The sequence below is a fragment of the Rhipicephalus microplus genome, chromosome 3 (assembly GCF_043290135.1).
Source record: "Rhipicephalus microplus isolate Deutch F79 chromosome 3, USDA_Rmic, whole genome shotgun sequence".
Lineage (NCBI taxonomy): Eukaryota > Metazoa > Arthropoda > Arachnida > Ixodida > Ixodidae > Rhipicephalus > Rhipicephalus microplus.
In genome coordinates, this window is record NC_134702.1 from 105,001,677 (window position 1) to 105,028,218 (window position 26,542).

Consider the following 26,542-nt stretch of genomic DNA (forward strand, 5'->3'; position numbering starts at 1 on the left):
GATCACTTGTTGAAAATTACCCCGTTTGTTTTGCCTTTGTCTTACCTTTCTTTCCAATTCCGCCTGTTTCGGGCACCATCCCTGCTTCTGCACTATCTGAAGCCGAGTCACGACAGATCAAAAAGTGCGCCAGATTTTGTGCAGGCAGCCAGCGCGAAAGATGTGCCAACGGTGCCGATAAGTTTTCGCGTCCCTTCTCCTCCCTTTTCCTTTTTATCGAAGACGAAATGATTTGTTGCGACACCTTTTCCCGGTGCCACTCTTTCGATTGCGCTCCCGCAGCCTTTCTACATTGAGCAGTTTTCTTCTCCCTCGCTGCCCTCAGGAAACAGGGCTCGTTCAGTCCGCCTTCCGGCGCGACTCGCTCTCTAATGATTGGTCGCCCAAGTCGTGGTCACGTGGCAGTGGTCGCGCGCTTCCATAAAAGGCAGCTGTCGCGCGGGCGCCAAACTCGGAGCGCCCTGCACGGCACGCCATCCATCGTTCACTCCGCTCTTCTATGCTATCACCAACTGCATCCCGAAGCACCAGTAGTTTCAGTGATTCATAAGTTGCAAACGTACGGGACCTAGCCTGAAGCTTTGGCGTCTCCAATTGCTCGCTCCTATAAAGAAAGTAGTCAGTAAAAAAAATTATAATATCGCGTTGTTGCAACAGCCAACTGGCGTACAGCTAGTCTAGCTGAGAGAGGTGACCTGATAGAGTTATTGAATACAGGCATAGAGGTTGAAACCAGCTCCGGTCAACGTTGTCACCACTCCGACAGCTATGGCGTCTTCTGTCATCGTGCTACTTCTCGTCAGCATCGCATTGTGCTCGCACTTCAACGTGAGTGGGTTTCCTCCTTATAACATGAACGCCTACATACTCTTGAAGCAAATAAATTAAAGTGTACGATTAGCAAAATTTATCATATGCGACGTCATAAAGATTTTTAGTGGAATTTAGGCAGCGATATCAGAAATAACTCTACCAAACTTTTTTATATATAATACTTCATCTTTCGTTGGAGATTATGCTACCACAACAACTAGCATAATTCCTTCAAATGCAAACCACTCAGCGGCAAACATGGCAGTAGAAGTATATCACATCTACGCAGACCCATCAATTAGAAATTACCCCAATGCCTTTAAGTACTGCGCTCAATGACAATTAGCATAAAATTAACGGGAGAACTTAAAAAGCTGCTGCATCATCAAAATGAACCAGCACCTATTAGTTTATTTGCCTTCCAGAATTTAACAATAAGTTCATTTCTCCAATTTGTTCTGGTCAAAAAGTACCTTTGTCTTTCCAAACAAATAGAGGCAGTTAAACATCACAAACAGCTTTCGCTTGTGCACTTTTATTCCACGATTGTCACGTCATCGATTTGTACTTGTAAAGTGTTGCAAACGAATATTTTTTCTCGGTGCTGCAGTGGTACGTGTCATACAAAGTACATATCATTTTGAAAACCAATGACAATAAAACAAATATATATGAATGAAAAATATATGAATGGCGTACATTTTCGGGTGTTGTAAGCCTTGATGGTAAATGAGAATATTCTATAGCTTATTATTTCGGAATATGGAAATACTTCACAAAAAATTCTCCATAGTGTAACAAAACAAAGGGAAGTGAGCAATGCCCCTTTTTTTCAGAAAAAAAAAGAACTAACCCACTTACCAGTTCAACTTCAGTGATTTAAGATTTTTTGTACATTTCTCGCTTTCATACCAGTGGCGCCACATCTGCGCTGTTTTTGGCACATTGCCGGAAGTACTTTTGACGAAATGGGCTCAGATTCAGTGTCCTTGTACACCAAATATTTTGTGCAATGCCATTATGTGCTAATATGGGTCGCCCGAGTCCTCGAGGAAGTTTAATTTTCACCTTTGCTGCTTTTGTTTGCATGTTCTTATCTTTTTGCTCGCATTCTTTGTTTATTGTTCTCAGAAGGGCTGTATGCTTGCCTGGACTATGTTTGAGATATAACGGTATTTTAGAGGGAATTAATGTCGGCTGCTCTGTGGAGCCTCGCAATAAAGGGTAATTCAAATATCTAGTTATTACGAGTCGAGTTGCAGCTCGCCACGGTGATCTCGTGGTTGTTGTACTCGATTTTTGATAGGGGCGAAAATGCTTGAGGCCAGTGTGTTTATGTCTGCTCGTGTGGTAAAGATCATCTACTGATCGAAACTTCTGGAGTTAATCACTAAGCGGTGCCTCTCATAGTCGTATCTTAATTTTGGGATGTAAACCCTTAATATATTTATAATCATCATCACCGTCATCAGCATCATCATCATTATCTTCATTTTGAAAGCCCATCATTGCAGAAGCTAATTAAATGAGGTATCAAAGAAAATGAAAACGAGCATGAGAAGAACGTGCGAATAAAGGCAACATATTTTTTGAGTCACCCACAGCGATGGACTTGAGGTGTGTGCTAAGATGGCGTTGTCACTGTGACCTTACAAAAGCCATCACGGTGACGGTGCCACCAAACGTTTTCCCGGACTGTGACTATAGTTGTACGAAACAATTCATACAATATTTTGGAAGATATCTCACAGCAACGCAAGTTTGAAACAACAGTCACCTGCTGTGTTGTATGTGTTAATGACTTGAAATCCCGCGGAAAAAGAATATATAGACTGACCAGACGAAAATTGATACCAGGACAATGCTGGAACTAGCAGCTCAATTAGGCCATATATAGAGTATTTTTTCGAATTCAAAAAACTGCGATTTGGCATTACAAACATACATAAAAACATCAGAGGCTCATCACACATAACATTACTCGTGCATAAATTTAAACGAGGATTTGTGGAATGGTCAATTAGACCATGTATAGAGTATTTTCTTTGAATTCAAAAGACTGCGATTTGGCATTACAAACATACATAAAAATATCAGAGGCTCATCACACATAACATTACTCATGCATAAATTTAAACGAAGATTTGTGGAACGGTCTTTTCATCCACTCTTGTTAGTCCGGAGAGTGATCGGGACTGCGTCCGGTTGTTCGCGCGCTTGCTCTGGGCCCCAATCCAACCAGGGCTCTGAGCCCCAGCGTCACAAATGGGCACGAGTTTCCATATGCTGTGCGGTAGCGTTGCGGACAGTGGGTGGTCACTGCCGGCGTGAGAGAAACTCCAAGTCTCCGAAGCGCCACCTCCTCTAAGCGGGTAAGCCCACTATCAAGATCAGAACCCACGGTGGTACGAGTGCTCGTGTCGGAGAATTTCCTTTTGACACAGAAGTTTTCTGCAGTTGTCTTCTGGGACTTGTGGCAGGGGGCAAATTGTGGCAAACGAGTGACTGCTAAAATCTGACTCTAAAAACGCGTAGTCGAGTTGCATAGTTTCGCCGCACACTGAACGCTCATTTTATGTCTGAAGTGTTTTTACTGAGTACCTTAACAAAACCTGGCATCACTGTGACCCGGATGAAAACTTGTAATAGGAACTGAGCAGCTGAACACTATCGGCCCCTATGATTAAGTAATATCTGCTCCTTGCTTCGAATTACGAAGGTTCAATCAATACCCACAGTTTTAGAAATATTTTGATCAACCGCATCACTAGAGCGCAACTAAACCTACACGTAACGAGTAGTAGGTAATCGAATATTAGTAATCGATTAGATTGTACTCTTTTTTTGTAACTCGTCAATCACTACTTTTAAGTAGAAATTATCCATATGATGCAATTCATTCTCCCTCTAACCGTATATGTAACTCTAAATGACAAGTTATTGGGATTACACAGGTTAAATCAATTCCCAGGTTTTTTTGGACTACTCTCATCAGTCATATCACTAGAGCGCAACCAGACTTCCAGGCAGCATGTCACGCACAACCTATTATTAGTAATCGATTACATTTCACTGTAATTTTTTGTGCTTCAAATACTACTTAAAAAAAGAAAGGATAATTTTGATGCAATAAATTTTCCGGTAATCATATAGGTAATTAAAACCAAAATATATTGAGTTACACAAACGTTCTCAATTATTTGGCAACGAACAATTTCTTTAGAAATTTTTCACACTATAGCACTTTCGTCAATTGCTTGTAACTACAAAGTATGGCGTCACGACTCCGGCGCATGTATCAAAGCGCTGCACAATCACGAACTGGCTCGCAAAGTGTTCGTACGGTACAGCACCGCTCTTCAGCCCCGTGGTCAAACTTTGCAGCCAACGTAGTATAGATGAAACGCTAGGAAATGACCGACTCCAACTTCGAGAGACAAGTTCTGCTTAAATTGAGCAAGGTATAAATGACCAAAAACATTAAATTTATAAATGCAGGACACCTACTTACAATATAGCATGGGATGAATAGCGATGCCCCTAAAAAGAGACGTCGAATTACTTTGCCTAACTTCGAGCTGCCTTTTCACATTTGACAATGTGGCATGCACTCCGAAAATAGCCGTTAACGAAAGTTTGAGGTACTTACGTTTAGCTACAAATTTTTGTCGATGTGATTTACCGATTGCGTTGATACTCATGCCACAGTATGCCTGTATACCTGTGCTATCACAATGGAACGAAGGAAAGGAATGTATATTTAAGGGCTTGTCTTCTTTGTATGACTGAATAATAATGATAATTATTACATAATGAGAATTCCTATATTTCCCGTTGCATCATTGTTTGTGAGTTATCATTAACATATTAAAATGAATTGTGTCAAACGTAACGTTGGCAGTAATCGATTATACTCTAGACTATCCTCTAGATTTTTTTCTTGAGGCTCCAAGTGTATTCGTAATTGGTTCTTTTTTTACAATAAAGCAATTGTAATTGCTATCGTTAAATTTTTTTGGAACGTGTACAAGTCAAGAGTGCAATTTGGAAAGCACAGCGTGGTTTCTGATTTTGTTATGGCGCCTGCGTGGTAATCTGTAACTGAAGGCAAAAACAACACATAGCTTAAATTTAATGTTTCCGGATTTATTTCATATGTTTTGCAGTTTATTCGAATATGCCACTGCTTTTTTTCCTGTTTATGATTAATTTATTGCGCATTTATTTTCTCGACAAAGTATTGTAAAGCACCAAAGTGTTCACGCGACATTTAATTCTCGTAAGCCATTCATACCCCTAAAGTTGTAGTGACATTGTCTTATTATCTCTTTTGATCATATTGCTACCTGTAGGCTGCCACAAACCATAGTGCGAATGCGCGTGTGCGCCCGACGAGGAAGATGAGGCTCGCTGGCTGCTCGAGCTCGGAGCCAGACTGGCCAGTGCTGCAACCGCTCTTGCAAATATATTTTTCGAATATATTCGCAATACTTTGTCTCGTTACTCACGTAACATATTTGGTGGAGGTGGAACGATCCCCGTCCTCACCACGCAGCTCCGCAGTGGCCGCATCCTCCAGCTTTCCGCCATGGCTTCCAGTGACAACGCGTCCGCTTCATCATCTGCAGCTTCTCCGACAACCTTTGTCGCCGTCCAAACACCACGTGATCCCGGGACATTTTCTGCGCAACCTGGCCTCGACGTCGACAAATGGCTTCGCCTTTATGAACGGGTCAGTCAAACTCACCGTTGGGACCCTACCATGATGCTCGCTAATGTTCTCTTCTACTTGGACGGAACCCCGCGTGTCTGGTACGAGACAAATGAGTCCGAACTCACCAGCTGGGACACGTTCAAGGAGAAGCTACGTGACATCTTTGGGGACCCGACCGGTCGCCACGCAGCTGCACGACAGGAGCTGGCTACCCGTGTCCAGTCGCCAACTGAATCGTATGTGTCATACATCCAAGAAGTTCTCGCTCTTTGCCGAAAAGTGGACGAGGCGATGTCTGAGGCTGAAAAGGTTGGACACGTTTTGAAGGGGATCGCGGACGACGCCTTCAATTTGCTGGTGTACACTAACGTCTCGACCATCGACCGTGTAATTCAAGAATGCCGCCGTTTCGAAACAGCAAAAAGCCGTCGGGTGCGCCCTCCTTTTTCTCGGTTGCCAAACACGGCGGCTACGTCCACCTGCTCCGATTCTACCGTCACACCGCCCTTTGAGCAGAGTGTAACGCGTATCGTTCGACGGGAACTTGAAGCAGCAAGTCCAGCGCCGCTTCAGCCCACTTCTTTCGAACATACGATACCGACAACCCCCGCGATCTCCGTTATTCAGGCGGTCGTACGACAAGAATTCGCCAACCGCGGGTTCCCTGATGCTTGCCCCATCTCTTGCCCCTCCTCCAGACCAATTCCCACTAATGCACCTCGACGTGACCCATTTGTTGCTCCACGATCTCGCAACCCGGCGGAATGGCGAACTCCTGACGACAAACCGATCTGCTTCCGGTGCCACCGCGTTGGACATGTCTCCCGCTACTGCCGTGCCTCCTGGACGCCGCCACATAGGAGCCAGTTTTTCGCACCTTATAGCCCATATGAAGATCTTCGCCGGTATTCGTCCAGCCGTACCGCCCCTGCTTTCGACACGTCTAACAGCCGCCTTCCTGCTCGTTCTCCGTCCCCTCAACGCCGTCGTTCCCCGTCGCCCCAGCCACGCCGCCATCACTCGCCGCCTAACTTTTCATCGTACCCGACGGAAAACTAGACAGTGCAGCCCCTGGAGGTAGTGCTGCATCATCCCTGTCTGAACCAAACCCTCCATTGACGCTTCATACGAACAAAAATCTTGTCGATGTACACGTGGACGGTATTTCTCTGTCGGCACTAGTCGATACTGGCGCTCATGTGTCCATAATCAGCGTTCATCTTTGTCGCCGCTTAAGAAAAGTACTCACGCCCCCTGCTACCGAAGCTGTACGTGTGGCCGATGGCGGCACTGTTCCTGTCATTGGCATGTGTACGGCTCGCATACGCATCGCCGACCGTTACATCCCTGTTCTATTCACGGTGCTCCAGAACTGTCCTCATGACCTCATCTTAGGGATGGACTTCCTGTCGACCCATTCTGCTCTCATCGACTGTTCCGCTGGTACTCTTTGCTTAGACCTTCCTCTTCAGCCGGATATTCACCCTGAACCTCAACACGGCCTTTCTGCCACAGACTTCCTCCGCTTACCGCCTAAAGCCCTCACATTCACCGAATTTGCCACGACCTCACCCGTATTGGATGGGAATTACATCGTCACGCCGATTCCTGATGTCCTACTGGCACGTGACGTCACCGTCCCTCACTGCATCGTAACTGTAGCCTCCAACCGGACCCGTCTACCCGTCATAAATTTCGGCTTCACAAAGCAAGTCCTCCCTGAAGGCATCCTAATTGCCACGTTGCGGTCCTTAGCCGATGATCACGTCACCACTTTCGCAGCCGACGCATGCCCCAATTTTCCTTGTCGCCCACTCGATGCCACATGCCTCGACATGTCAATACGTCCCATGATCGACCCTGACCTTCCCCCAGCGCAATCAGCCGCTCTCGCACGCCTTCTAGCTTCCTACCGTGACATCTTCGACCTTGACGACCGCCCACTCGGCCAAACTTCTCTTGTAAAGCACCGCATCAACACCGGTGATGCTGCTCCCATTCACCGTCGACCGTATCGCGTGTCCGCGTCGGAGCGCCAGATTATTCAAGCTGAAGTGAATAAGATGTTAACTAAAGGCATTATTGAGCCCTCATCAAGCCCATGGGCGTCACCCGTCGTCCTGGTTAAAAAGAAGGACAACACATGGCGTTTTTGCATCGATTACCGGCATCTAAATCGAATCACCAAAAAGGACGTGTATCCTTTACCACGTATTGATGACGCCCTCGATTGTCTCCACGGCGCACGCTACTTTTCATCCATCGACCTTCGTTCTGGTTATTGGCAGATTGCCGTAGACGAGAAAGACCAAGAAAAGACCGCCTTCATCACTCCAGATGGCCTATACCAATTCAAGGTTATGCCCTTCGGTCTATGCAATGCCCCCGCCACGTTCGAACGTATGATGGACTCTCTGCTACACGGGTTCAAATGGTCAACATGCCTGTGTTACCTAGACGACGTCCTCGTATTTGCACCTACGTTTGAGACCCACCTTGAGCGTCTGTCGGCCATTCTCGACGTCTTCCGCAAAGCTGGCCTCCAGTTGAACTCCTCGAAGTGTCACTTCGGCCGCCGACAGATTACCGTGCTGGGCCACCTTGTCGATGCTTCTGGTGTGAGACCGGACCCTGAGAAAATTCGTGCCGTCACGAGTTTCCCAGTACCCCAATCCGCCAAAGATGTCCGGAGCTTTGTGGGACTTTGCTCCTACTTTAGGCGGTTCGTGAAAGATTTTGCGGCAATCGCCCAACCACTTACCGATCTTTTGAAGAAAGGCGTTCCATTTTCGTGGGGGTCCACTCAAGCTGCCGCCTTCTCTCACCTCATAACACTTTTGACGACGCCCCCTATCCTCGCCCACTTTGACCCATCTGCCCGAACTGAGGTCCGAACTGATGCCAGTGGTCACGGTATCGGAGCCGTTCTCGCCCAATGCCAACAGGGACACGACCGCGTTATCGCGTATGCTAGCCGCCTCCTTACACCTGCAGAGCGTAACTATTCGATCACGGAGCGAGAATGCCTTGCTCTTGTCTGGGCGGTCTCAAAATTCCGTCCATATTTATATGGCACTCACTTTTCCGTCGTCACCGACCACCACGCGCTCTGCTGGCTTTCATCCTTAAGAGATCCTACAGGTCGACTTGGTCGCTGGGCTCTGCGACTGCAAGAATACACCTTTTCTGTGATATACAAGTCTGGACGCCTGCACCAGGACGCCGATTGCCTTTCTCGCTATCCAGTTGACCCATCGGCCACCATACCTGACAACGACGCCTGCGTGTGCTCCGTTTCTCAACTGAACCACATAGCCGACGAGCAACGCCGTGATGCAGCCCTACGAGCTATCATTGAGCGCCTCGACTCCTCCCCATCGAACCGATCCTATCGCTCGTTCGTACTCCAGAATGGCACATTATACCGGCATAACTTCCATCCAGACGGCCCATCTCTGCTGCTTGCCATACCCAAACACCTCCGCTTGGCTGTACTCCACGAACTTCATGACGTTCCTACTGCCGGTCACCTGGGTGTGTCCCGCACATACGACCGGATTCGCCGTCGCTTCTATTGGCCAGGTCTGGCACGGTCCGTCAGAAGATACGTCGCGGCGTGTGAGGAATGTCAGCGCCGCAAAACACCATCGACGCTTCCGGCTGGGCGCCTTCAACCACTCGATATTTCTACGGAACCTTTCTTTCGCGTCGGCTTGGACTTACTCGGCCCTTTTCCTCTGTCTTCTGCTGGCAACAGGTGGATAGCTGTGGCCACAGACTACGCCACACGCTACGCAATCACACGCGCCCTTCCAACAAGTTGCGCCACTGACGTCGCCGATTTTCTTCTACACGACGTGATCTTGCAACATGGTGCTCCACGCCAGCTGCTCACGGACCGAGGCCGCACATTTCTATCGAAAGTCATAGCGGACATCCTACGCTCTTGTCCAACACGCCACAAGCTCACTACGTCGTACCATCCGCAAACAAATGGCCTCACAGAACGCCTGAACCGAACCCTAACTGACATGCTTGCAAAGTACGTTTCCTCAGATCACTCTGACTGGGACATCGCTTTACCATACGTGACATTTGCCTACAATTCTTCGCGCCACGACACGGCTGGTTACTCCCCTTTTTTCTTGCTGTTCGGCCGCGAACCCACATTACCCCTCGATACGACGATTCCGTTACCAGCAGCTCCAACTTCACAATATGCTCTGGACGCCATCAGCCGGGCCGCCCACGCACGCGAAACCGCTCGTGCTCGCCTTCTGACCTCCCAAGCAAACCAACGGCGTCGGTACGACCAACGACACCGCGATGTGCACTTTTCGCCCGGTTCGTTGGTTCTGCTGTGGTCTCCGACCAGGCACGTTGGCCTGTCTGACAAGCTGCTCTCTCGGTACACAGGGCCCTACAGAGTGCTTCGTGAGGTGACTCCCGTCACTTATGAAATCACTCCTGCTGCCTCGCCGTCTTCATCCACCCCTAGGGCCACCGACATCGTACACGTCGCACGCCTGAAGCAGTACCACTCGCCCAATGATCTTGACATCTAGATGCGCCGAGACGGCGCCTTTGCCGACGGGGGTTATGCTACCTGTAGGCTGCCACAAACCATAGTGCGAATGCGCGTGTGCGCCCGACGAGGAAGATGAGGCTCGCTGGCTGCTCGAGCTCGGAGCCAGACTGGCCAGTGCTGCAACCGCTCTTGCAAATATATTTTTCGAATATATTCGCAATACTTTGTCTCGTTACTCACGTAACAATATTATCTCTATTTAAATATGGCGTAAACGTTCAGAAAGTGTGCTGAAACGAAAGAAGGTGCACAAAAAATTCAAGCACTGACAGAGCCTGCCAGAGGTCCTCGAGGTGGATGGCAAAGGTGAAAATTAAGCTTCGTCAATCCAACAAACCTCGACAGTTTAACTTCCAAGAATCCACTATCACATCTTCTATCGATTCTGTGTGTACCATCTCGTTACGCAGGCGGAATTTGCTGCAATGTACTTACCAAGCTTACCCTACATAAAGGTACGTCACTTAGGCTCTGGCCATTCGTAACAGCCACAATAGTGATAACGGCACTGATGATAAATTGATTTGTAGTTGCGGGTGCCGCTTATAGTCAATACAGGCGTCGTAAACAAGTACAGCGCTCAAACCCTAGTTCTCGCGATGGCTCTCAACAAGTGACAAAGACAAATCGCAAAAGCTTCTGCTCAATGCACGCGGTCATTGCAAAGCCATAAATGCGTCGCGAAAGGACATCTTATCGGCGCCACTTGGGAGGCCTGTCGGTGTGAGATGCTTATTGGCACACTATGACATGATGTTAAACCGCCTTTGAGCAACATATTGATCATGATTCTTTCTTGTAACGGTGAAAGTCTTGGATGCCTGATAAGACACAAGAATCATTCGTTGGCGTCCTATGTCGGCCGCGTCAACGCGAGTCATGCAGGCAGTCGTCATGACTTATGACGTTAACATTAACGTCATCTGGATGTCGCGAAACTGAATCACCAAATTTTTTGATGATCGTGGGTATGTAACGTCGTCGCTTCGTCAGAGGTTGGCCGATAACAGATGCAGTGTAAAAGCACCTTGGGCTGCTCAAGGCTGTCAGAGAAGGCTGTGGCAGAATGAGTGCGTCGATTGGGAAGAAAAAGCAGAAAGAGGAGGTGGACTTCACTATATAGTCGTCAAGGCTCAATATCTAAAAGAGGCGATGATTTTTTAACGAAAACAATAAAATGAAAATTCGCTCTCGCACCTGATCAAGATCAAGTTGAGGATTTCTCAACTACGAATTTCCGCTGAAAGTTATAGGAAGCTTGAAAAAAGAAATGACATTTTCATTGCCAAGCCACTAAATTGTGTATATCTACTTTTTCTTATGATTTCAACTTGTTTAGCAGTATTAAATGATTATTGTGAAATTATGATGCCCCAAACTAACTCGACATTTTCTGCAGATGGTATACATCAAGAGTTTTGTGTACAATACCCTCTCTCATCATATTCGACCCACAATATGGTAAGTTAACAAAAAAAATTCTGCTAACTTGATTATCTAGATCGAAGCTCCAAAGTAAAATTCAAGTCCTAATGCACGTTTGATGCCTTTGATGGTACGAAATCGTGTTTTACCATCATGGTGTGAGATCCCTACGTGGGACTAGCCCGGCAGTGCTGGATCTCCTTCTAACCTAAATCATGTTTCATCATCATCGTTGTCGTCATCATCCTCATTATTAGCGTAAAGTTAATCTGTGTCCTCTCCCACTTGAATGAGGAAAAAAGTAATAACGAAAGACAGCACCTGCCGTTTCCTGCCGCAACCACTTACTCAGCGTAAATCAGTTTCCATGTCCTCATCTGTGTTAGCGAAGGCAGTTTCTTTCCAGATGCAATTCCTCTCAAGCTTTTAATCACGAACATAAGGGCCTCAGGATTAATCAGATTTTCTCATCTCATATTCGAGAACGCGCACGCGGCTCTGTTGTTTTTGGTGTGCTTGAGGCATGCTTAATACGTTTGATTGTTTCTAGGTGGAAATTTCAAGCGCGATTCGCATTAGATTGCGGGACATGTTGGTAAAACAAACTTTTTGTTGTGGCCGTTCACAAGTATGTCTCAATTTCACGTAGAATATGACAATCGATTGCTATGCTGAAACACGTTGCGGGGCTCGTTGGTTTGCATCCATGAATTGTGAGCAAGCGGGACAGACAAAAACATAGACAAGGGCGTTTTCTTCGAAAACACTTAAATCCTGGTTAAGGGACATGGTAAGATGACAAAGGAGATTGTAGAGGCCTATGATACTGAGAGACTAGAAAAAATGTGCATTAATCAAACTTTTCTGTCAATATTCTCAAAAAAGAGTCTCAGTATTTTGTTTATATAGATCCAACAGACAGTCTTGCCGAAGAATGTACAGGAGATTTCATTAGAACTAATTGTAATGTATATGAGAAGATAACTTGCCGTGGGCAGGTACCGAACTGGCGACCTCCGAATAAAGCGTTTGCCGAGCATCGGACGCGTTATTCGAAGTTCGCAGGTTCGGTCCTTGTTATTGGCAAGTAATCATTTATACTACTTATTTGTTTCTTCACATCTACGTTACAATTAATTTCCATATTATTACTTATGCTTTCCTTGCCATGATTGTCTGTTTGATCTCGTTAGTATTGTGTCTAACAAAAAAAAGAGTCCTTCAATGCACAGCATTTTCTTTTGTCGTGGTATAATTATTTTTTACGTCGTGTAACGATGTACTCGAACTCGGTTCAGTGATGTGAATTACATATTCACGAGAAAAAGACATTCGGAAGTATTTACCAATTATTGGAGCATTGGTATAAGGCTGCTGCTTTACAATGGCTTCCTTAGTGTATACTTGTACAGATCAACTAACCAATTTTCGGTGTGATGGCGGTGGAGAGGTGGGGGGGGGGGGGGGGCTGGCTGAGGGTATGTGTGTGCATTGTAAACGATTTGTTTAGACGATAACTCGTCAAATGACTATCACAGTGTACGGTGTCTACACTGGAAAACAGATATCTATTCTTGCGATTTCAACACGATCAACCTCCAAATGTCATTTACTTATATACGGCGGTGGCCATCTAGACAACTCATCATGCTCTAACGCAACCTGCACGGCTCTCTATCAGCTCATATAACACAGCCACTTGTTTCTCGCGAGAAATATTCTTTACCAAAAGCAGGAGCGGCTGTGCCAACTACTCGTGTATAGACAGACAGCCTGCCGATGCACATTGCAAAACCTTCGCCGTTACATCATGCTACTATTACGATAAATGACTCAGATGCCCCCTGAGATGTTTCTCAAACGACTTTGCTGATGAGCTGCTTATCCAGGTAAGACACTGACCAACATTACGATTTTATATGTCCGGGTTTCTTTTTCCCATAATCTCCTGGGACCCCTGAAGGCTTCTTCGCTGCATATTTGAACTGAACCATTACCATGAAGAGCTATTTGCTTCGATGCATCTCCATAAGCTCTTCGCTTGCAAACTGCTTTCTTCGCTTCCCTGTTCTGTAGTACAAGGCTACTTGCTAGCGAAAACAAGAAATAAAAGCAGTTACCATGGCTATACGCTTGATCGATAAGCGCAAAGCCAATTTTCCGGCGTCTGATTCTTAACCCAGATCGGGAGAGCTCGGCGCCCAGCCCACAGTCTTGTTCATACAAAAGGTTCGCTCTAGAAATGAATGTGTTTCAGCATAAAAGCAACACGTGAGCTGCCTGCGCACGTTCAGGCAATATCCACGACGAAGGAAGCCTGAGTCGAATTGAAGCACAGTGCCGTCATGAGAACCTCTCATGCGTTTCGATGCATTTCGCAACATTACATAAAAAATGCTGCAAAAAAAACAGGCGCTAGTTTGCACTCTGTGTTGCTCTGGGTTTCGTTTACATCTGTTTAAGCCCTGTTATAGTGTGCCTGATGCAGCCTATTAATAAAAAGAAAGATTAAACCACTTAACATTACGGAATGTTTTCCCCACCACCTACAGCAATGTTAGTTATACGCAGTGTTTCTTGTAGAATTGACATATTTGATTAGACTATATATATAGATTTGCTATATAGAATTCAGTTTTAATGCTTTGTGTGTGAAACATTCAATGGTGTCGAGGTTAACAGCACAAAAACGAAGACAGAGTAAAGGAAGGACACAACACGAGCGCTGACTTTTCACTGAAAAATTTGATGAAGAAACACTAAACACTAAACACTGTATTTTTTTCTCGCACTCTCTCACAAGCCAAGAAAACTGAAAAGACTTATTGTAGACATGAAGCAACTTATTGTAGACATGAAGCAACTTAGTTTTCAATACAACTCAAGATGGATGAAAAATTTTTGGCCTATTTGTTTTTTTGTTTCTTTTTATGGGCCACACCAAAAAGCAAATAATGATGAATATTTGAGATGACGAAATGCGAAAAGGAACAGCTTGCATCTATACGACGTTGTGGAAAACTGCAATTGCCAATCGGCATACAAAAAGTGACTAGCGAACGTTTGTAAAGATTGTGAATGACTCATCATACAGCAGGTACTAAAACGATTCCTCCATACGTCCAACTGTTCTGAGTGTAACGACACGTAGTCTCTCCTGTGTGAAATATCGCAGAGTGTCGTGGTATTCATTATTCTTGACCTAACCGTTTTAATTTTTCTGCACTGGACATCAAAAAATGGAGAAAGGAATTGAATTTTCATTCTTCTTGAACTCTTTTCAGCAAACTGCTTCCAAATCGAATTATGTGTAACAAAACAACAGTTCACCTAAATAAATCAGTTTTGAAAGATCGACCTTAGACGTTTATGCTTAAAATCTGATATTGCGAAACTCTAATCTTATACTTACATACATTCCTTTCATTTTTTGGTTTACTTTTCAAAGTTACGTTTACATTTCATTCTGCAATATTATTTTGCCGCTAATAATGTATAATACTTGGCATCTTTGTTACTTTCCTTTTTTTCTTTTGATCTATTGTCACCGACTCCGCTCTACAATTTAACGATGATTAAAAATACGGGAATAAAGTGAATATCTCACTCTCAGTATCACTCTATTGAATCCCGATGACACGTCGCACTGTAGAGAAAGAGAGAGATAAATGGAATAAGAATAGACAAGAACAATACGTGGCTTATAAGATATCTCATGTGCTACCCTGCATAGAGGAAGGAGTAATGGGAGAAATAAAAGCAAGAAATAGTCAGGGAGAGATCAAGGTAATGCGGTTGGATGATTATAAACACACACACAAACAACTACTCACACACCCAAGTGTGACAATTATTTAGCAAGGCAGATCGTTCACGCGTGTACTCCTAAGACAGGATCATAGGTAGCCCTTCGCAAGCATGTCTCAGATAAAACTTTTTGCCACCAAGTAAAAAAATTAACCTATGCCTTCAAATCGGTGTAATACAAATAATTGTCGCCATATTGTCACGTGGCCAGCATTTTGCCGTCAAAGTTTGCGGTTTGGCTCCTCGATGTGCTTCATACTGTAACTGTATATTTGCGTTGTATTGCAGCAAAACAGCCATTTGGGCTAGTTGGTAACAATTCATTCTAAATGCAAAAAGTGGGGCCCAGAAAGGCACAGAGACAAGAGAAAAAAACGACAACATAGGCGTGCCTGCGTTCTCATACTCCTCTTTTGTCCCTATTCCATAGAGCGTGTATATTTGAACCTTTTGCGTGTATATTCACCTCTTTGCGTTATTTGAAGGGCTTAGTTTGAAGCATTTTCCGCCATTTCTTTCGCTGGTGGCGAGCACACGACCTAAGCTGAGGCATGTTGATATTGCGAAATCGGAAGTCTCGAGACTGCACCCATCAACACAAAATTTCGCCTGCAGCTAATTCTACTTTTTTCACAACGCAACATGGCTGCTTGTTTTGCTATCAAGTTTTGTTTAATGTACCTGCCTCGTTAAATCTTCTTCTCAGTTATGTCTCTACTTCTGTGCATGTAGAATCAGTAGGCTCTAGTCACGGAAATTAAAAATGTCACTACTCTTTCGCCGTCCTAAGTGCCCTTTGCTGAACGGTAGGCTTGCAAGCGAGAGGTACTCACGAAATCGCAGAAAATTGGTTTCTGAAAAAAAAATGAAAAACCATAAGATAATTAATAACCACGCTTTCGTTTCTGCCCTTTAGATCACGCTTAAAACAACAAAATCTTGCGAGATTTTTTATCGTGTCTACGGGGGTACGTAGAATGCGAGGTCACAAGATGAAGCTGGATTTCGAGCTATAATTTTTAGTAGATCGTTTTTTGTAGTATATTTAGGCTTTTACTTTGTGTGAGTCTCTTGAAGACAGGTCGTTGGGCTTCTCATTATAAAGTTAGCTCCACACAAAGCAGGCTAAAACAAGGCGATAAAATATGAACAATGACTTTGCCTAGCGAGCATTGGACGTGATGTCTAGGAGCTTGGTTTCATTCATTATTTCATACCATGGATCAAACGACCGAGCCCAAACTAGATGTGGAAGCACCGAAAGAACGTCATTCATGGATAATTAAGGTTCTCCTTTTTTTGGCTACTCTTAAAACAGTAGCCTTCTTTCTTACACATGCACGAAGAAGCATTAGTAATTATAATGTCTAGACCATCTGAGCAGAGTAAATAAATTAACCCATGTGCGAAGATTTATGAGCAGACAACTCCTCAAAATCACCTATAATGAATCGTAAGATATATGCAAAATAATGTTCCACATGCAAGGATAGCTAACCAACGGTTTCTTTTATTTCTCAATACAAACTAGATCTGTGCTGACTAAATACTTTCTACCGACGCATATATACACATACAGCTCCATAATTATTGTAAAAACAATAATGCATTTACGCTTAGTTCCACTGTATTCACTACTTCAGTTGAGGAAGTTTTTTTTTTATTTTGGATAATGCCAGAAAACTTCCGTGAAAATTAGTGGCATGTTAGGGTTGTTAGAAAGGTGTAGTTTAATATACAGGTCAAGGACTAAAGATTCCCAGAGCAGCATAAACACGAGCCTTGCAAATCAACTCTACGAGTGCCTGCAGACTCTCTTCCCTTCACGCACTGCAGGTCTCAACAAATAACATCATACAAATTTAGATGAACCGCCCTTTTTTGCACAGATGCTTCGAGTCATGCGTTCTGACCTAAGATAGCAAGGATGCCCGTGCTATAAAATAAGCCGGAGCAGGGGCACTGAGAATCAATTTTTGACGACGTGGTGTTCTTTAGGATTCACCAAAGTCGTAGATCATGAAGAGTTTGCACACCGCCTTCGGTGGGATACAAGCTAGCGTCGCGGTCAGGCATGCAACCCGAAACTTCGCCTAATGCGTTATTTTTCTTTTAACGATAATTTTAATTTCATTCCTACACTATGTATCCATTCATAAATATTTAAATGTATTCTTAAGTAGAATTCGGACAAAAACACAGAAAATAGAACATTAGCGCATACGCACAAGGAAAATGTTACTTTTACGGTTATCTGCTGGTGAAATACGTCTATGTTGCCGATAATAAAATTCATAAAGACTGAGCAATAATTTTTGCTTTGACTTTTGCGAAAAAGCTCTAATCTTAGAGTACTGAATTTCAACAAATCTGCAACAAATTTATGACGTGACTGAAGCTGTTCCGGGGCGTCACTGAGTTGGAACATGAGCACGGATGGGCTGAAAAACAGACGCAAAGAAAGAAGATTCGAGGGCAGTCAGATGGTGACCTCAAACCATATACTCTCGTTCGCTTATCGACACCCTGGTTAGAAAGAAAACGGAGCAGTATTTATGTCTACTCAGTACCTCTCTGACCGTTGTTCATTTGTGCACCTTCCCTCCTTTCTTGTGTCGAGCTGGGCAACGTTCGTGATTGACCAACGTGTCGTTTGGCACCTTCTGATATTTGCACTCCCCTTTTTTAAGTCTCGCCTTCTCTTTTTGTCACAGAGCTTTACCTGAAGGAAAACACTTATCTTGCTTTTGTTTTTCACTCGTGTTTATTTTAGCACTCTGTCTTTTTCTTTAGTTTCTTATGTAACAAATAGGTGCAACTGCTGCTGCACTAGCCATCTTTAACAGAAAGAAATGAAACGCATGAACCATAAAGCAATAAAAGCTTTGTCTTTTCAAGTCACTCCTTCTTTACCGAAGTGTTACTCAAGTAGTAACACATTCTGGTGCCATCGATCTGTTCAAAAGAAAAAAGGATGGGAGCAAGTGGAGCTTGGTGTATGTTTGCCAGACGTAATGCGTTTGTCGCTCCCTTTTTTTCTTTTTTATTTCTTGCGTTCCTTCTTTCTTACCCTCTTGCTTTCTTTCAATTGTCTTAAAATCACGCACTCTCCTCCTATTATTTTTTCTGCATGCTTGAAATTGCACATTCAACGACTTGTTTGGCAGGTCAACATTTCAGTAACAACAGTCAACAATGACGGGTATGCACTCATATTAAGGCAACAATGAAACGTATGCAAAGTTATTTATATAAAGGAGCACATTTTCATATCAGGAACGGGTGATCTCCGATAATCCTTGCGATCAACGGAGTATCAAATATAAGAAAACGGCACGCAAAAACACGCACATGACCAGTGAACTTTTGAGTGTCGTATTTCTGCATGCTCAGCGACGCCGAGTTTTCGGCCTACGATGTCGAATTTCGTAAGTTACATAAAAGCTTTCAGATGGGCTCTATTCAGAATGAACGAGAGAGACATACAATTCTTTTAGCGGGACGGCCCAGTGCTCTCCCATAGTTTAGTACGAAGTACTCAAAATAGTTGAACAATTTTTCTAAACAGATGCAAGTTGCTCAAGAAAAAAAATGTTAAATCAACTTAAGTGTCACGTGTAAGAGAAGAGATACATGACGGTACGTAGAGCTAGCCATCTCATTCTTTTAGATTATTTAAAACTTGTCAACCTACTCTACAATGTTTATGCTTCCGGCATGTAACTTAATATTGTAAACGTTCGGGAACCGTGGAAGTCGGAACATGAATAATTTACTTCCGAAGGGGATCTCTGGGACATTTTAAATTTTTTGTTATGAAATTGTAACAGTACGTCTCCGCAGTGTAGAATATGTACTTAAAGCGAGAAAATTTTCAAGTCCTTCTTAAACTGTGGTACAGTTTTGAGCAACGTTTGTGTGATTGAATGCTGAAGTGGTTCTTTTGTGTAAGGGTTTATTTTCTCGTCTGGAACTCACTTACAAGGTTACAGAGTTGTTTCTCTTTTTGACAACAGAACGTCTACTTTTACTCGCCGCTATAAGTTAGCGGCTGAATTGGTGCTCTGCTAAGGTAGAGCACTCGAGTTCAGCTTGCAGCCACAGCTACTAACTTTAGGGAGAAGCAAAATGGTTGATTCATTGATTGATTGATTTGTGGGATTCAACGTCCCAAAACCACCATATATTATATGAGAGACGCCGTAGTGGAGGGCTCCAGAAATTTCGACTCCTGGGGTCCTTTCACGTGCACCCAAATCTGAGCACACGGGCCTACAGCATTTCTGTCTCCATCGGAAATGCAGACGCCACAGTGGCTGCAAAGCGGGAAAGCACATCTGTATTAAGAAGCCAGTGAAAAATTAACAAGTATCGATGGTCACAATTAACCAGGAGTGTCCGACAATGACGGAACTCGTAGTATTATCTCGTTAGGACATGAAACTGTGCATTGTTTTTTTTTTTGATGGCGGAGCTCTCTAAGCGGGGCGAGACCCCATCGGGCGTTCAGATAAAACTATCACCATTATGGACAGCCTCTGCCTTTCCTGTTTTCATGGCCATGAGAAGTCGCGTCTCTGAGAAACACGTAGAAGGGATAAAGTATGAGAAGAAAAGGGAGATAGTCGGGACAAGAAATAAAACAATGTTTTTTTTTCTGCAAATTGGAATTCAAAGACGAGTAACCATGGCCCAAAGACGAGCATCACGAGCGCTTGGCTGTCGAGGCATGGTAGCTAAACGGGCACTTGGCGGAATCGTACATTTACTTTGCTATGGGAGCGAGAATGAGGTAATTGCCTTATTGAGATAGAAAAAAAGAGAAACAGAGAGAAACACACAGCAAATATTGATGTACACTCGGTAAATTCCCATTTGGGTTTGTCGAAAGCCAGCTCAGGGATGTCACTTTTGTTTTGTTTTCCTGGCCTTCGTGCTCTTGACAATTTAAAACGCCGCACGCCCATTCACTCCTTTTTCAACTGGCGCTGGGTATCAAGGAATTTCGCATTCTCGGTTCACTTCTCCGAACCACGTGCGGTAGAACAATCACCGGGCCGCTTTGGAGCCATCTGACTAACTCGACTGCTGCAGCGAAATGTCTGACGAAAGAGCGTTGCCACGTACGCAGCTGTGTCATGACGAGATTGCTGAGATAGCGTGCGGGGTGCAGACAAACGGATGATCGTATGCCGATGCTGACTCAACACGTGAAAGCTGAAAGAGTGTAAAGGGGAGAAACCACAGCTGTGGCAGTCAAGCTATCGCTATTCGTCACTGCGCCATCACGTGATAGCTGAGAGACTGTGAAACGGAGAGGCCACAGCTGGTGCCGTTCCAGGGCACGAACGGACGCCACCAGTATGAGCTATTAAAGGCTTGTATGCCATCTTCATCGACAGTCATCATCACCATCAACACTCTCGCGCTGCTCATGCTGACAGCTTGATTGATTGATTTGTGGGGTTTAACATCCTAAAACCACCATATGTCGTGATGAGCCTCACTTCCTTACCATGCCGAACGCTCGAAGCACGTCCTAGCTAAAACGAGTTCTCACGTTTTGTGATTCAGACACTGGCAGCCACCACCGCTCCAGATTGACCTTGAGAAAATAAAGCATTCAGATTTTTCATCTCTTTCTGTCTCCCACTACGAGCTTTCGCCTTAAAAAAGAGCACGAAAAGAAGAGAAAGAAAGAGAGAAGAAAAGCATAGCATAGTTAAGTATGGTATAACAGAACCAGTTATAGTTGGCAGGATAAATGAGGGCGAGCAGGGTAGAAAGGACGGAGGAAGAGGGCAGAGCATGGAATAGCTATTTATACTACAATACAGCGAGATGATGAGAAAGGAAGTGGGGTTGATGAGTAGTGATGCGATGGTGACGACGAAAAAATGGAGGAGCGGACGGCTACTAGTTTCCCCGTTTCCTCGGTGTTTGCATCACTGCTGCGTAGCTGCCCCGTCTTTTTTCGAAGCGTACGTTAAAGAGCTCGTTTCGCAGAAATTTCAGTGTTGACTTAGCTGTCAGCGTCATTAGTTGAGAGTGAGAAATCAGCGATGTCCGTGAGGGCAAACTCAAGAGAGTTTCAAATAAAGCAGTAATAAAATTTCGGCCCGTACGAGAATTAAACTTAGGCCTTCTGCGTCACAAGTAGGTTCTTTACCACGGAACCATGCCAGCGCTCAAAACTGATCCATTAAAACTCGCTATAAAAGTGTCATGTGATAGAATGAGTTCCAGTGAAGCATTTAATACCACATCGCACATTCGGTTAATTGTACCAGTGCTCAAAAAATGTGTGGGTGCTGTATTGGGTCCGACCATTAGAAAGTATGCAGCCGTACGTGTGCGCGTGGTGCCTCATGGACACGTACGGGGTACATCGCCAACTTGGAAAAGGAAAACGTAGTGGGCCCTTCGTGAGTGTACTTGCAGTAGGCATTTTAGGACAGCATGAAACGGTCAATTGTATGCGCACAATGTTTGTTTTTTTGAAACCAGGGTGAAGGCCATGCGATCAAATGCAGATTTCGCTATAGTATGCTAATTTTGACGACAAAACTCAAGCTGCTTCCAAGCTCTTGTTAGGCTTCTTTCACATACACTTGTGCCTGACAGCCAAAACACGCTTTACAGGCACTTCCTACAGCGAGTTCAACGGATTTTCGTTCGTTGTTTGGTTTGTTTTTCTGTCAATAAGCCCTGCGTCAAGTAGCCCAAAGTATAACTTGGAAGTGACCTGGATGGTGAAGAGGGAGGAAGTGTATGATGTGTGAAGTTTGTGCCGAGATACTGCTGCTTAACACACAATGTATTGAGCGGAAGCAACCAATGCGTATCTGGCCCTGAGTAGAAGAGAACGCGAATCGCGTGTCGCCTACACCGCACATGCGTACCAGGGGCATAGCCGCCGGACCAGTGGGGTGTACGTGTCTCGCCATTGCTCTGGCCTCTCGACTGCGTTGCTGCTCGTGCGAACGGCGCAAAGACGACGCGAAGAAGCTAGACGTCAGCTCGTCCACTCACGAGCCTTTTAGTATTTTGTTACTATCGCGACAACCTTAATACTTCAATAGCTATATCTGAACTTTGACGTCTCTAAGCCACAATATGATCAGGAGAGACACCGCAGTAGAGTGATCCAGAAATTTTGACCATCATAGTGTTCTTTTCCATGCGCTAATATGTCACAGTACAGGGGCATCTGGCATTTTATTCTCCATCGAAATGGGACCGCCTCGTCTGGGACCGAACTCGCGATCTTCGGGTCAGCAACCCAGCACCGTGTTCACTGTTTTGTCGAGGCGGACATGCCCTTGAGACGAGGTTTTTGAAGTAGATGTGCTGCTCGCGTGCCCATGTACTTCTATAAATCTTGGCTCTTGCAAGGAAGTATTCGTAAGCTAGATGTTTATAATAATTTATAGCAAAGTGCAGCAAAGACAGGCAAATAGGCATGTTATAACTTTTTTTAAACCTAGCATGACTTTCAGGTATAGAGTTAGGACCTTCGCTTTTAAAAAATAACTCTGACATGTGTCGTGTAATAATTATCTCTTTAGCACAAGCCACCATTGTGTATCGAGAGAATATAAGTCGAAATAATCGAACACAACGTTCTAAAGTCAACTGAACAATTAGATAATATTGTGAGGATATTTTAAGGCAAGTCGATTCTAGCTGCAGTAAAAATTCGCTGAGATGGTGACCCGTTAGACAAAGTACCTTGCTGGTACACAATAAATTGACCCTCCAAAACTATTGAAGTAGTTTTCAAATGGTCTCAATAAGAAAAGCTTACTGCCATCGAGTAGTGTGCCGACGATATCGTTAAAATCCTTCAACTAAGAGCCGAATTGCAGGTATTTGTCGCACACTTCGAGCACATTCTGTTTCCTCGTGCCGTAGGGAGCGCGATGGAAGCTGTGCAAGGAAAGGGTGACAGCGGTCACTTTGTAAGCACCCTTTATTACCAAGAACATTTCGTCTTCTTCTTTTTTTTCAGACGCGCGACCTATTTGCAGAGTTGTCTTGAGTGCACATGCTGACACGACATGGCACTGTGCGTCCATCACGCAACAATGCAGGTCATGATGCCAAAATCAGCCAATAGCCATTGACTTTGGGTTTATGGTGCAATCATTTGGTCTTATGGCATCACTCATCGAAAGAAGCGGGCGAAATTTCCAGCTTGCTGGCAAATATTTTTTTTATTCCAGGCCACATGCTGCGATATATAATGTTTGACTCGCGTGTTCTCAAGAACCTCGGCAACCGATCGGCACCGTCTTGGAAGCATGCTCGAAGGAAGGTGTTGCAGTGCGCTTTCAAACACCTTGTTATTTAGGTACTACAGACAGTCGAAATAAATATGAGAGCCTTTTTTGACGCCCTCTGCCTATAGTTGGTTTATATCGCAGCCTGAAGAAATTGCAGCAGGGAGCAGCCACCGCCCCACTCACAGTCTCCTATTGTCATGTGTAGATGTAACCCCGCCTCTAAAAGTCCCTATTATCATTTTCACTTACAATAGCGCAGTATGACCGAAGCACAAATTTGTACTCTTTTGTCTTATAGCAAAAAAAAACAAGCTCGAAAGAAACTCCGAACTCTTTTTAATATACAAAAAATCTTGTTTGAAAAAAAAGAGAACGTGAGGCTGGTGATTATGAAGGAGAAGGTAAAATAAACTACATTTATCACTGCAGTACACAATCAGGCACCTCCCGAAGAGATGTAATATTACTTTAGCAATGAAATGTGCACACAAGTATTTAACAAAAATAAAACGGCCGTGATGGATTTCTTATAAAGCTGAATGACGTAGGTATCATTACATTTTCTCTCTGTAGCGACAAGCCATTCATCAATAGGAGGAGAAATTGAAAGAAAAGTGCATGGCGCATTGCCATCGGTAAAGTGCGTCTAACACCATTTGGGCCACGAATCCATTGAGAGGTTCATGACAAGGATAATATGTCTAGTGATCCCAACACAAAAAAAGGAACGTGTGGCTTATACTTTCGAACGACAAATATCTGTCAGCATGACAAAATTACGCCAATCTCATCCTGCATGGTGACACTATTCTTTTATTTAAACTTATGGACAACTTGGCAAGTAATTTTTCTAAGCAAAGGTATACCTGTCCTTCATCCCTTAACTTTTTGAGACGTTTCTTTTGCGCGTGACAGGATGACGCACTCCTTTCAACAGTGGGAATAGGTGGCTGCATAAATGCCTATTGCCTTTCTCTACAGAGAATGATAAATGCGACGCAAGCTTTTCGGTGACAATGGTCCTAGTGACTCCCCAGTGGCACCAAGAGGTGAAAGGGCATAGACAGCGTTGCAGCGAATATGGGCTAGGCAACACACACCCACTCCTCGTGCCGGGTTGTTGATGAGGCTGCACAGAACGAAGCTTCTCCTAGGGGTTATATTTGTCAGCTATCTCTTACAACAACGCACACTACGATTTAGAGTAGGACAAAATGGTTGACGGGCGTTATAAATGATACTGATATCTATTATTCGCGTTTTTTTTGTTTGAGCGACAATGTGGTTCCGTGTAACCACATTTACGAAACCCGTTTCGAGACTTTTCTCACGATAGTGCCTATTCATTAGGCTGCTGCTAAAACACTAATATTTGTTCTTGTCTAGCTTATTTAGGTAAGGAGTGCATCGTCGCTTGTAATAATTTCTGCTTCTATTTGGTCTAAGACCACAAATAAATCAGTTGTGATATGTGTTCGTTTTGCAGTGCTTAGCTTAGGTTTTATTACCACCAACGCAATTTGTTTTACTCAAGTGTATCAGTCATGCAACCACAACCAATAGTTACTGAAGGTTGCCTCATAATAATCACTGCGTGAATTCAAAAACCTAATAGGTTCATATTAAAACAAAGAAAGGAAACATTGCTATATACTGCTCCGCCTAAAACTTTTCTCTCAGGTGCCTGTTCTTAGGTAACGTAAGAAATAGTTATTTGAAGCAATGTCTGTAAGACAGCTTGTTTTTAAGGCATTCTACTTGCTCACTCACTCACTCACTCACTCACATACTTCCTAGTGCAGCAAGTGAAAAATATGTTGGAGTTTGTAGCACTCTCCTCTTTCCATTGCACGCGTAGATTAGCAAGTAACGTGAAGGCCTCATGAGCTTAGTGCATGTTTGGAGGGGGTGGCTGCGTTCCATTTCATTGTCTTATGTTTTAAGGGTTTCTCGGCGCATAGTCCATAAAATCTAAATCCTAGCTATACACAGCTTTCCTATATTAGTTATGAGCCAAGGAGCCCCATTACTTCGTTCGATACAGGAACGCTTGCTTCTGAACCATCCCGAAGAAGCACAGCTCTTTTCTGCGACCAACCTTGCTTGGTCTAAGACTATGACCTCTAAACAATCATTGCGAAGGAATGCATTATGTGCAGAAGTGGAATTCTTTGTGGAGTCATTCTCACCATGACAAGGTTTCCTTGGCAAGAAAAAAAGACATCCTTGAAGGATAGAAGTGAAAAACAGTTCCATAATCAAAACGTTTCAAGACCAGAATTCACCAGGAACGTTCACAAAGATATAGAGGGACATAACGTACTTTTTTTCTTGCTATAGCTCGATACTGACCATCGGACTGAGACGCAGATCTCTTTTCGAGATTAGAACATGGGGAGGCCGAGATGGCAGTAGCGCCCTTTTATGCTCGGTGCCTGCAGAAAATATAGGTGCGCCGCGGGGGCTCAGTGCTGGGAACTGGTGCTTAACACTCCGACCCATCACATTGAAGCATCCAGTATGATCCAGCTCTCTCTCTCAGTGCAGCTGAAAGGTCGTGCACTAGCGCAGATAAGAGGAAAAAAGGAAAACGAAACACAGAGCAGTGCTTGCTGGTTCATGAAGTGCAATCGACTCGATCCTTCTAGCAATGGACAAGCAAGGCCCGGAAACCGACGAAAGAACATGCAGAAGCTAAATAACCAACAAGCAGTGTATTCTTGGCTCCCGGAAAAACCGTATTCGAAGAAGACTACAAGTGAACAAAATAGTACATAAATAAAAGCATACTTCAGGCAGTTTGAGCCAGTACTAAAGCTTTCGTTAGAGTTATTTGTTTTGGGAAATAATATCGCTTTTACCTAGCGCTGCCTGGTCTTCTAGAATTCGCGAAAGTTACAGAAAAAAAGT

The 26,542-nt window shown here is 44.2% G+C and overlaps 1 protein-coding gene across 2 annotated transcripts in view; it reads left to right on the forward strand.

Annotated features, from left to right (window-relative positions):
• Positions 1 to 466: 466 nt before the first annotated feature.
• LOC119159508 (uncharacterized) overlaps positions 467 to 26,542 on the forward strand; it is a 43,330-nt gene continuing 17,254 nt past the window's right edge. For both annotated transcript variants that reach the window (XM_075890087.1, XM_037412297.2), the window contains exon 1: positions 467 to 828. In XM_075890087.1, coding sequence (XP_075746202.1) covers positions 769 to 828 — 60 coding nt within the window. In that variant the 5' untranslated portion in view covers positions 467 to 768. The remainder of the gene's footprint in view (positions 829 to 26,542) is intronic.